The sequence below is a fragment of the Amphiura filiformis genome, chromosome 5 (genome assembly GCF_039555335.1).
Source record: "Amphiura filiformis chromosome 5, Afil_fr2py, whole genome shotgun sequence".
NCBI classification, from domain to species: domain Eukaryota; kingdom Metazoa; phylum Echinodermata; class Ophiuroidea; order Amphilepidida; family Amphiuridae; genus Amphiura; species Amphiura filiformis.
In genome coordinates, this window is record NC_092632.1 from 65775778 (window position 1) to 65788569 (window position 12792).

The following is a 12792-nucleotide window of genomic DNA, read 5'->3' on the forward strand; positions in this document are numbered from 1 at the left end:
GAAATTCCTGAATATCACTCGACTTGTCCAATTTTGAATTGCGAGCACAATAATTTATGTTAATCTACAGATGTAACTTGAAATGAAATCAAATTTGATGACAACTTTTGCCCGAATCTAGTAAAAACAAACAAATTCCTTTGGTTATAAAAGTACCATATTTTTAGGCATGAAAATGACCATTTATTGACCGTTAACAATGATACTCAACAGACTGGCTTTTTAGAGAAGCTTATAATGTATGATTTCTTGACCATTCTAGTACATATCCCACTTTCACAACATTTCACAAGCCTCTGATTTAAGTAAAACTTCTCGTCACATCTCACATTGAGCCTATTATTGTAATAATTTAACAGGTTTCTAGACAGGAGAACACTTGGGCAACATACTAGTTGAATGGTTGATGGGGAATTAGTCATCATGTTCCATCAACAAAGCTCACATTTCTAGTTATTATGTTATGCTAATACATAGAATTGCACCAAAAAACACATGTAAAATATGATTTAAGCTTAACATTCATTTGATTGATAGTACATATTATATATATATTCAGTTTCGCAAAAAAAAAAAATTAAAATATTCTTGTTCACAACTGGAATATGCTCTTTATAGTGATGATAATCACTGAAAGAATTAACACATGAAATAGTTATATATCCACTGTAAAATATGCCAAAACAAACATCACTGGTCATAACGCAAAGAAATTACTATTATTCTAGCTGCATATTTCTATCTGTAAAAGATAAATAACACAAGAGGTTTTGTTTGGGATGTTTTGGGGGAAACCAAACAATAAATACTTTGGCACTCGTAAGAGCTGTAGTACACAATGGTTCTGAACCATTGTTATAACAAGCATGGGATAATTACTCTCTAGTTGTTGTTGACTTTTTTAAGTCTTCCATAAAAGCAAAATCAAAGCCGATACACACCGGTTCGCTTCAAGTAATGAACTCGGAACATACTTGTACTAGAGCAATCATTTTCACTCCTGCAACATGTACATAACCGTCAGAATGTACAAGAGTCACAAAACAATTGCACCGTAACAACTTTATGCTTCCCTATGTGCTTCACAAGTGATGATACTGCCCCTTAGTGGGACACCTGTATAGCAACACACTCAAGTATTGTGTTCATTGTATTACAAAATTGTGAGGTTCTTTAATGGGCCTTAAAGTGCCTAAAAATGAGGTTATAACATCCTATTCAGCATTCTCCAAGGCCAGAAAAAAATGTTTGTTTGCCCTTAAAAGACAAATATTTGGAGAGTCGGTAAGTAGATCTTTTTTCTTTTCTTTTTTCATGTGCACTTCCTCCATTTTGACATGGAAAATGAAACCACATCTTACAGTGAAATTAAAGCTATTGAACACCTGATGTGGCTTCAAAACACTCACAATATAAACTTTTATGAGTTTACAAAAGCGACCAAGATTTTTGTGTTTTTTTGGGGGGTCGGTCGCTTGTGGGCAAACAAATAATTTATTTTTTTTGGCCTATCTCCATAGAATATACCTGCAAAATGGGAAGGCCCATTAAGAATAATATTGCAATGAAATATGCACATAATGCTATTTGTATGTATGCAATGCACTACTTCTTGAGAGGGCGCTATACAATGAATTGTTGCATGTATGGTCCCATCAAAAAAATAAAATGTCCATCTGGAACAACAGTAGGGGAGGGAACAGTCAAATTATGGCAATTCATAACCCTTATTTCAAGGGTGCACAGTTATCTATTGATGCCCATGTCTTGGGACACAGCTGTGCAATCTCAATTCCCCATATTCTGGAGAAAAGGCTGACATAGTTTAGACCAACAATTTAGCAGTTATGAGGTCCAACAGTTTCCATAATTCCAGGATTAAGACCAATCTTTAGCCTGCATTGAGGAGCAGAGTTGTATTCAGCCATCTTCAAATAACCAAAGTATGCGGCTAAACCTTGGAGCTACGTCACACGCGGTGAAAACACCAGTGCCAGTAAAAATAAGATGTGTGTTTGTAAGCAACTTATGCGCAATAGAGTAAATGAGGGCATGCACAGGTGTGCTGGATTTGTGCTTTATATCAATGCAACGTATTACTTAGCCAACCCGGCTTATAGCAAGTACAGTGCCTGGATGTCCGCTCGGTATATATTGGGGTATTAGTACAAAGAGTTGGTACTAAATTATTTACTGTGCCACAAATACTTCATAGCACCCTTGCAAGTAGAAAATGACTTTCACGCTTAGTATATATAGGTGCTGTTCTATTAACGACAACTATCCACTTTATAAGATGGTTTTACCATTTGAAAAGGGTCAACTATAACAAACACATTACTTTTTAAATACTAAACATAATTTCTACAGATTAATCAATGAAGTTGACCCAATTTCACAGTTCCCTAGAGGTAGCCAGTATAAAAGCGTAGGCATGGAAGAAATAAAGACGCTTTACTTACTGCAAATCTGGGAATATAACAGACATTGTTGGTTAAGAATTTAGGGATTGGTCAGACAAATTACCAAACACTAGGTGGGTTTCATTTAGTACAGATATAAATAGTATCACTGTATATTATAAAAGAAGTTAAAACTATCAGAATTGCTTCAAACTTATGGTATTAATGTTCATTAGCATTTTCAATGGGAGTACGGGACCTTGAAACTGGTACCCGTAGTTAATTATCGGAATCGCACCTTGTACCCACTGACCTCTATACATGGATAGCGGGCTCGCACGTAATAGGATAGTCGCCGATTGAAACCACTGACTATGGCTTTTTGCCCTCACGAATATGGTAGAAGGTCAGTGAGTACAATACCAATCACCTGTTTGTGGTATTGATTCTTTTGTACTCCGTGCATTTGCATGTCTTCTGGAGGACAATTTGAACCAATTTTTTTAAAGCCACCTTCGGAAGCGAATTTCAATTTAATTTAAATTTTTTTCAATTTAATTTCAATTTCAATGTATACCTTTATACAGAATTCGGGTGGGGGATTTTTTTTACTCATCAGTGAGGTGATTTTTTTTTGCCCTCACCAATATGGTGGCCAAGTGGTTTCACTTTTTTGGTCACTGCCTGCTATCCATGTATAGAGGTCAGTGCTTGTACCACATGGGATGGACAACACTGAACCCAAACCGAAGCTGTATAGAAAATCCGGCACATCTCACCAATGTAACAAAAAGGATCTTGTGACCGCTAAGCTCAAAACTTTGCATGCCAAGAACGTCCAAGTCCTTTTTGTGGTACATTCACTACTCAATCAAATTACAGGACCATGCGTATTTATTAGAAATGGGTAAGTGCAATAGCTGCCCTGTGAACATTTGGCAATTTACACAGAGTATATTGTACTCATCTACACATGGCAGCTATTACACTTACCCACTTCTAGCACTGAGCAGTCAATTTGTCAAAAACAGCACTAATATTGTAAATCAAGATATTGTGTCATTTCACTTTCACCAACAAATACTGAAGTTTCATGGCACTGAAAAACAGTTTGGTCAGTACACGAGTACAAAAAATAATCACTGCAATATCGTGATTGTCCGATTCTGACGCTTGAATTATTTTGAGTAGTGTACGTGTTAATTTGTGCCCCGAGTCACTGAACCCAATGACTAAACCTGGTTTGAGCCATGTCTTCAACTGCATATAGCCCATTAATTTCTTAAATAAAAATACAATTTAGACGACCCACTTACTAATACATTCCACATAAGGGCGGGTCCTATCACATTCCAAAATTTCTCTTTCTCTGCATTGTCACAATGCACTTTAAAAAAATTTCAGACCTGGGATTTCCCTACACATATAATATATGCTGTACAAGTTAAGCTGCTACACAGTGTCTTAAAAGACACTAGAAACAGAAATGTCACATACCCACGTTTGGATTATATATGGCATTGGCATTTTTTTTTCAAAGCTCCCAACGATATCATCTGTTTACCTTCTCAAAGGTACAACATAAGCTTGTGGGTAGCTTGCTAAAACTTTGGCCTGGGAAAGCAAAATAAAAAAGTACTATTCTCCTTCATTTGTAATACAACAATTTGTTTCATAATATATATTTACTGGTATGCTCTAACAGTATACAGCACATGTAGGCACATGGGAACATCAAACTTGAAATACATGTCAAACATCCACGGGCATCCATTAGGCTTAAACCCCTGAATACTACTGGTTATCTAACAGCATTTCTGATTGGTTAATAACTTGAAATGCTTATTTCAATTGCCAATTATTACTGGGCTTATAACTATTTATGGTCAAACTTGCATTTGCAGATGATCTTATTACTACCCAACTTGATTGGTTCAAAATTGGACACAATATTCATTTTGACCTATCGGCAGGTAGTTCTCATGAGGTTAAGTACTAAAGTCACATCACACCAAATAGTGTGAGCATGCGCATGACACTCCACAGTAATAAACAGAATCTTGTTTACTACAGGCGTAAAACTGATGGAGATATATCATCTACTTACACCCACTTGAACTATTCTGTTGTTTTGATCCACTGATTACAAACACTAATCTTTGTTCTTAACAGTAAAATGTTGTCAAATACCCCATACATCAAGTTGTAACAACAACTGCATGCATTTTTGGTAAAACAAACTTGCTGGTACCAGAAGTGTCGCATATTAATTTTCTCCCGACTTTCCAATTGTCTCTACTTTCCAGTGAGCAATCTGAATCTTACACGCTGGGCTGAAAGCAGTGTTGCCCTCAGCAACAATGTAGTGTTGCCAAATACAGGATTTTGTAGCCCAAAACTAAGCCAGGAGTACTTCCACATGGACATGAACACTGCTGGTATTTCATTTTGTCAAAGACATCCTGCAGTGCTGTAAGAAACATTTCAAGAGCTTGTGACAAAGATATTCCGCAATGCATTTTTGGCTTTGTTTTTGAAGTAATACATTTCTGGAATACCCTTTTCTTCGCCTATGACCTGTATACTGTTTGAGCTACTGCTTTAAAACAATGAACAAATAATCTTATTGACATATTATAGACATGATATAATATATATATTTATATATGTAACAGACATTAATATTCTAAGCTCTGGCCACACACAGGAATGGATGATGTTGGCTGGCTCACGTTGTGATGGCTTTTATCTCATCGAGTAAGTACGATAACAGGTTGGAGTCTGTGCTCTTACCGTCCACTTGAAGGCAGTTGTTGGCCTGCAATGGCAAAGACACAACGAATAACAATGGTTAACAAGTGTTTAAGAGATATTGCAGTCTCTAAATGCACACACTACAGTTACTTTGAATAAGGTCGGATGAGGTGGATAGTGCATGTGTTCCCGGGGCATGTGTACTTGTCAAGAAGCATGCTTAAAAGAATTTCATATTTAAGTTAGTCTTATCCTAATTAGGAACTAAGTCTGGGTCAAATTCTCATACAATATCGAAAGTTATATCTTTGAGGGGTGTATCATCCTTACATGTTTTGTGTGACCCTGTTACATGCTGCATGAAACATTATATGACCGCCTTACATGATACAAACAGTTTACAACCACATTACTGCTTACATACTTCCCACTTCAAATTATTACCACTTTGGTAATAACAACAGTGGATACATGTTATGAGAATCCAAAAATTAAATTGCATGTGCTCAGTTAAAGGTCCTTGACCCGATTAACATCCTAGAGCATGTTCCCAGTTACCAATTATCAAGTCACAAATGGTTAAAGGTTTCCAATTAGTGTTTACATATCAAAATCCTTGATATATTACATATTTAATTCATAAAATCCTTCAAGTTGCGATCAAATCATGAATGCGACTAGATAACGTCTTGCGAGCATTGAGGACGCTTCATTGCGGTACTTACCAAAGCCTTGATGAGCACACATACGTGATGACCTTGTATCGAGCAACTATATAACGATGCTGTATTGTCTACTCTTTCTACTAGTGCCATATGAGCAAAGAAACAGGTCCTGGCCAGAGTGTGGGAGAATTCTAGCTCCACTCCTGGGATGGTACATGTATTCTTGATGTTCAGGTCGCCTTTGCCGAGTAAATCGGCATATTCATTGCTGGAAGAGGAGAAAAACAAAATAATAATAACAATGTACTACTGAAGAGCAAATCGCATGAACAAAGGTCTTCAATCACTTATTACATTACTCTCACCAGCTGATCATATGTGACATGTCATGTCAAAAGGAGATACTTTTGGGCAGGTTATCAATTTTGAGGTTTTTACATATCTTGAATATAGAGATATTTTGCTCCACAATGCTGTTTTCCCCAATGAAATCGGACATTCCTAAGCGAAGATATTGAGTTTGTAAGTTTTGGCATTATAAAATTGGAAATTGAGATATCGGCCTTTAAAAATATTATTGACAATGTTGAGAGTAGGAATTACCTAGAAAAATGTCTCAAAAAATACAAGATGCCAGTTATATTCCGGTCTGAAACTATCAGCCAACATTTTAAACATTAACAACATATATCACAAATTCGCAACAAACCCAAATTGTGAAAAAATCTCCCCCGGATAGATTTTTGGCTATTTCTCCATTTACGATCCTGCCCAAAAGTGTCTCCTTTTGACATATAATCTCAAATATTATTGAAGAAGATAAATTCCAAAACCACCTGTGGTGCACAAATGCCGTATTCAATTTCTGTGCAAGTTTTACCAATAAACCTTTTTTAGGGGTGGGGCATTTGAAAAACAAACTAATACAGGTAGTATTTAAAAAAAAAAAAAGTGTTACACATAATCAACAGAAAACTTCTTAGAACTGCACAGAAAACCTCTAACAGTCTCCATGGTCATCTGTGTTCAGGAATGTCTCTCACATATGTGACATGATCAAGGGGAATGAGTCACATGTCGACCCTGGTCGAAAATGAGTTTTACATATGTTTCTAAAGAGGACGTTTAGTGTGTTCAGAAACTGAAAACCCCATGTTGATATGGCTTTTCTTTGCAAAGTTACATCAATTTATCAATCAAATATTAGCGACATCCGACTCATTTCCCTTAATTTGGAATACCAACATTGTATTGCTATCTTCTCTGGGGTGTATTTCACTCAACTTTTAACCCTTTGTAACCATTCAAATACCCTTTTACTAGACATAACCTTACTAAGGGGCAGGCTTAGGCTTAGGCGATATTTAGATTTAGATATTTAGATTAATCAAAATATCGAGATTTAGATTTTATCGAAAAATGTTCAATACATGGAAAATAATCGATTAAAAAAACAATTAATCGAAATCAATTGTTTTTAACAATCGCCTGAGCCTACTAAGGGGTCCCTGCAGTAAATCCCTATTACTTACAAAGGGTACCAATCGTAAGTCCATGTTAGTGAAATGGAACTTACGATACGTCGTAAGTTACAATTGATTTTGAGACTTACGAAGCTTCCTAAAGTTTAGTGAAATGGACCCCAGTTCTGGATCTGAAATTACACTGATAAGGAAGGAAGGTTTTATTTCAAACTCTAATGGTGACCTGCAGGTCAAATTGCTAGAATTCTACATTAAACACACCTAAACAGACACAATGCCATTTGCAGACAGCAGCTTAATCAGCGCCAATATTGCAACATTGAAACAAACCACTATACAAACATCCAATCCAACCCAACCCCATCACCCAGTAGGCAATGAGGATAAAGTGCCTTGCCCAAGGACACAATACGTTGGCACGAGCGGGGCTCAAACTCGCAACCTATGGATTATGAGTCGGGCGCCTTATCCACTCGGCTACACATACTCCCACACGTGCTGCTGATAACAAACACAGGTCACATGTCCACCTACCTTGAGCATGGTTTGGCTACCATATAGGAAGAAACTGGAAGATGAAGTTTGAAGTCAAGTTTTTCACTTGTAGAACCAGCATCATCCTGGGGAAAAATATACAAAATGGGCAAAATTGAATTCAAACGATCTGCTACGAGACAATAGAGGTTTGTGTGTGAAATTATTGATTGGCTCCAAACAAAGGATTTGAACCGGTGTCCTTCAAGGCAATCATGGCGCAGTACAGTCCATTCAATCAAATGTTGTCATCAACCTTTTTGATCGTAGTGCATTTGTTATTTGTGTGAGATGAACTGTCGCGGTAGATTGCAATCTTGCTTTTGTTGAATGCATTTGAGTAGTATAATATGTCATATGAACAACCTCTATATGGACATTAACTCAACAAGTTTATTGTTTTCTTAAAAAAGGGAATTTAGCAGTGCACTTACCTTTGTCATATATGTTAATGTGCCCCTCAGTTTCTGTGGCATGGCAATACTGTTAATAGTAAAGGCAAATTGTCCCTCATTGGTGGCACCTGGTGGTAATTGGAATGGCACCTGCACACCATGATCATCAGCCTACAATCAAATCAGATATACAAACAGAAATATTAGTGCTAGACTGCTAGCTAGATATTCGCTGTCGTAGTGCACGTTAGTAACCATTGGTTACTGCTCCAAGCCTTGGCTCATACACCTGTTCCGAATTTTGATATGCCATAGACTTTGTGTTGTGATCATTTCGATCAGTGGTTCGTAGCAAAGAAAGCGTGATCCAGTTGACCTAGCAACGGCCATATTGTAACGTGCACTACGACAGCGAATAGGGCCTATATTACATTGCTTGCCTTTCATATCTTCACTCAAGTGCATGAAGTGACTCCTGCCATTTACCTAGAAACATTTAGGCTGAATAAGATGCCTGGTCAAGAAAATGTGATGGAATAAAAAGGGAAAACAAACTACTCCCTAGCTCCTAGAGAGTACAGCAGCCAAAACAACACAATTTGTATTTGTAATAGTGTACATACTATAGTAGATGGTTTACTCAACTCAAGCTTTACTATATGTGACCCCTCAGCACAACTGAGCCCGGATGTCGCCAGTGCCACTATTGAGATATGCTCCATTGAACTTAACAATAAACAATAAGAAACAAAGGATTTATTGACTGTTTTATTGATTTTTTTACTTTTTAAATGTCAAGTACTATAGACATGATATACATCATTTTAAAGCTAATTTCAAGCAGAATATTTTGGTTGAATATCTTAAAAATGATGATTGGCGACTTCCGGGCTCAGTTGTGCTGAGGGGTCACATATGTGAAGACTGACTATACTGCAACAATTAGCCACTTTGAGATGCATAAAGCATTGTCTACCATGTTAGTATTAACTGTTTCATTCAGGACAAGGTTTTCTGTACTTGATTGGTAGTAAAATAATGCTTTGGACTCATGATCTTGTGTTGAGTGGTGAATCAAGTTGAGCGACTTAGTATTATAGACTATGCACTGGCGAAGTGACATAATAAATCAGATAAATAGGCGAAAACAATTTTGAATATATATCGCGCTGCACTACAAGCAGGTTGCACTCATCATCTGTGTATGTCTGCAATCATAGATTAAATACTATACCGGTCTTTTCAAAGATACTAATCTTACAGGTGCGAGTGATCAGCATGATATGGTTCAATGCAGAGGTACCACGTGAACGTACCAGTGCAGCACGGTATATTCAAAAATTGTTTTCACCTATTGCTATGGTAGTTAATCCGATTGTTACATAACTTTGCCAGCGTTTAGTCAAGTTGCGATCACCCTGCTCAAACCCCAACAGAACTGAGCAAAAGCCAATAATTGCTCCCTAATTGCCCCTTTTGGTCAGATTCACAGATTCAGTAATTCCCGACACATTTTTATGATAAATCAAATGTTCTGCACATTTAACTATTGCCTTGTTAATCAAATGGGAACTGTTGCAAGTGTCTCCACTGGGATGCTTGCGAGATTTGTGCTTGGCCATTCACAACAGGATTCTCACCTCGATTGGTATGGCAAAAATTAATGTCTGTTTAGCTAGCCTGGCCAGAGTATACATTGACTGCTCAGTGCCAGAAGTGGGCAAGTGCAATAGCTGCCCTGTGAACATTTGCTAATTTACACACAGTATATTATACCCATCTACAAATGGCAGCTACACATGGTAGCTATTACACTTAACCACCATTGACTTACCTCTCTAATTAATCTAGTGTTGAGTGAATCGAGTACATTGAAATCTAGTGACTTAATATGTGAGATAGTCAGATTGCTAAAGATAACCGAGATCACCACCTGCTGACTATGCTTTGGATCTACCCGTGTCTCGTACATCTGCAATAGGAAATGATATCACAATTTAGTTTGAACAACTGATGAAACAATTCAAAAACTGACATGAATGTAATGATGTATTTTGACAATTTACAGAGCATTTTACCTTTGATGATTACAAATTGCTAAATAACTTTATTAAAGGCCCATTCAGTGATTTGCTCATCCGCACGATCGTAAAAATCATCAAAATTCAGATTTTGGTACCTTTGTTATTATCATAGATGTGCTAACATAGCCTGCGAGTGGTTCAGCCGATAGCCGTATATTTAAGACAAAATAAGACATTTTACACGAATCTGTAATTTAGATACTGACAGTATCTAAATTAGCAACATGTATTTGAATGGGGCTTCAACTTTGTCAGTACTGCCGTTTTCTTCGTTTTTTGCCAAATTTGTCATTTGCGCTGGGGTCACTGAATGGGTCTTTAAGACGACAGAGAAGCTAACAGGATTCTCGCTTTTGGTTTTGTTACAATGGTTGTCATGGTAGAGAAGCAGATCATATTGCACTGTAGGTTGCCCATGATACAGGTTGAGAATAGCAAATAATGGGCTATTCCAGTTGAAATCCATACTACCCCTGTGGAAGATTTTGGAAATATCTTCCAAAGGGGGAGTATATTTTTCAAATGTAATTGGTCAGGGATAATCATTTTGAAACCCATACTCTCCCTGTATTATGACTTTACCTATATCTTCCACAACTGGAGTGAGTATTTCAAATGAAAGTTACCCAACAGTCTTATTCTATTTGAAACTTATAATCCCTCTGCGGAAGACTTCAGCTAAATCTTCCACAGGGGGAGTATGGACTTTATGGAATCGCCTAATGGAATAGCCTTTTGAGGCAAAGGGGGAGTACGTTTTTCAAATGTAATTGGTCAGGGATAATCATTTTGAAACCCATACTACCCCTGTGGAAGATTTTGGAAATATCTTCCAAAGGGGGAGTATATTTTTCAAATGTAATTGGTCAGGGATAATCCAACTGTCCTTACCTATATCTTCCACAACTGGAGTGAGTATTTCAAATGAAAGTTACCCAACAGTCTATTCTATTTGAAACTTATAATCCCTCTGTGGAAGACTTCAGCTAAATCTTCCACAGGGGGAGTATGGACTTTATAGAATCGCCTAATGGAATTGCCTTTTGAGGACAATTGAACTCACCATTTTAATGGAATTGTTTTCTGCTAACAGTTTATAACTGGACATAGGCTGCAAGAAAGTAAAATAGACAGAATTATTATTTTACATGCATAGGTAAATATTATACAGGAATTGGAGAGGGTTTGCAATGGACATAAATCTCACATAGGAAAATATCACAATAGCCTGAAATTAAGTAAATGTCTAAAATTTTGCAATATAGTTTATCAGTGTTCTATAAGCTGCATATCTTACCAGCGACTGCTATACCTTGTTAGGATTTTCAAAAGAAGTACCTGCATGTGCAACCATGACTGTTTCAAAATAGCCCGCCAAAATCATGTAAGTAACTCAGAGGTCGAGCATTGAATTGCTTTGAATGATGAATACTACAGGAACCAGCGCCTTTTGTTAGAAGATATACATGAGTAACGTGGATAACCTCTATTGAAGGAAAGTCACCTTCAGGAATACTATCATGAGGGTGAGAGTTCATGGGGCAATGTCGGGAACCATATCACGCCATTGTTTGACCTAGCCTAGGCTACATCATTTTTAACGCATGCATGTTCGTCAATACAGCTTTAGTCTCCTTCACCTTCACAACACGATATGTGGAGTGACTGGAATCACACTGACAGCGGAGGAGAATACTAGCTGGTCACGGACAGTTTAATTCTATCAAGCATATAATACCTGAATAATCACCGTCATTTGATCAATTTACTACAGAATATATCATATACTTAAATTATAATTTAAAAATTGTAAACCTGTGAACTTATATATTTGTGTACTAAAGTATAACGACACATGAATAACATCATGTAGGAAACAAAATGGCCGCCTATTGTCTAGACCTAGGCTACATCTTTCGGTTTCGTCACGTCATTTCATTCGCCTATCCCGACTTTTGATCCCTGATACTATCATACAATAACACATAATGCTATATATTACTCTCTTTCATAGACACCCTTGCACCCACTAATCCTTTCCACTTACTGGTATGTCTGCTTCTTGTGTCGTCGTTTCCATTTTGTCCACCTCGCCATTCTCCTTCTCTTCTACTTCCTCTTTGTGATGATGCTTCTTTTTCTTTTCCTTCTTTTCTTTTTTGGCCTTCTTGTCTTTTTTATGCTTTTTGTGTTTCTGGAAATACACGGCAAATGAAAAAGATTTACACTGAGAAATCCAAAAGACATTAACTAGGGATATTTAGCCAGATGTTTTGCATGTGTACATGTGTAACCCTGCAGAAGCTCATGGGCTTCTAAACATTAAAAACCCACAGGAGCCTTTTCTAGGACTAAGGCTGTCAATACTTAACGTTTAAATGCCTGGGAGCCATTTAAATGTAAATGGATTTTCAGAAGAAAATTTTGTCCAAAAAAGCAAGTTATAGGCCCTAAATTACTTCTTATTCAAGGTT

At 37.1% G+C, this 12792-nt stretch overlaps 1 protein-coding gene across 1 annotated transcript in view; it reads right to left on the reverse strand.

Annotated features, from left to right (window-relative positions):
- Window positions 1–4955: 4955 nt before the first annotated feature.
- The window catches only part of LOC140153572 (AP-3 complex subunit delta-1-like), a 61921-nt gene continuing 54084 nt past the window's right edge, over window positions 4956–12792 (reverse strand). Inside the window, 7 exon segments of the mRNA XM_072176354.1 lie at window positions 4956–5220; window positions 5882–6089; window positions 7840–7925; window positions 8274–8405; window positions 10069–10206; window positions 11382–11429; window positions 12366–12512. Of these exon segments, the coding sequence (XP_072032455.1) occupies window positions 5131–5220; window positions 5882–6089; window positions 7840–7925; window positions 8274–8405; window positions 10069–10206; window positions 11382–11429; window positions 12366–12512 (849 nt within the window). The 3' untranslated portion in view covers window positions 4956–5130.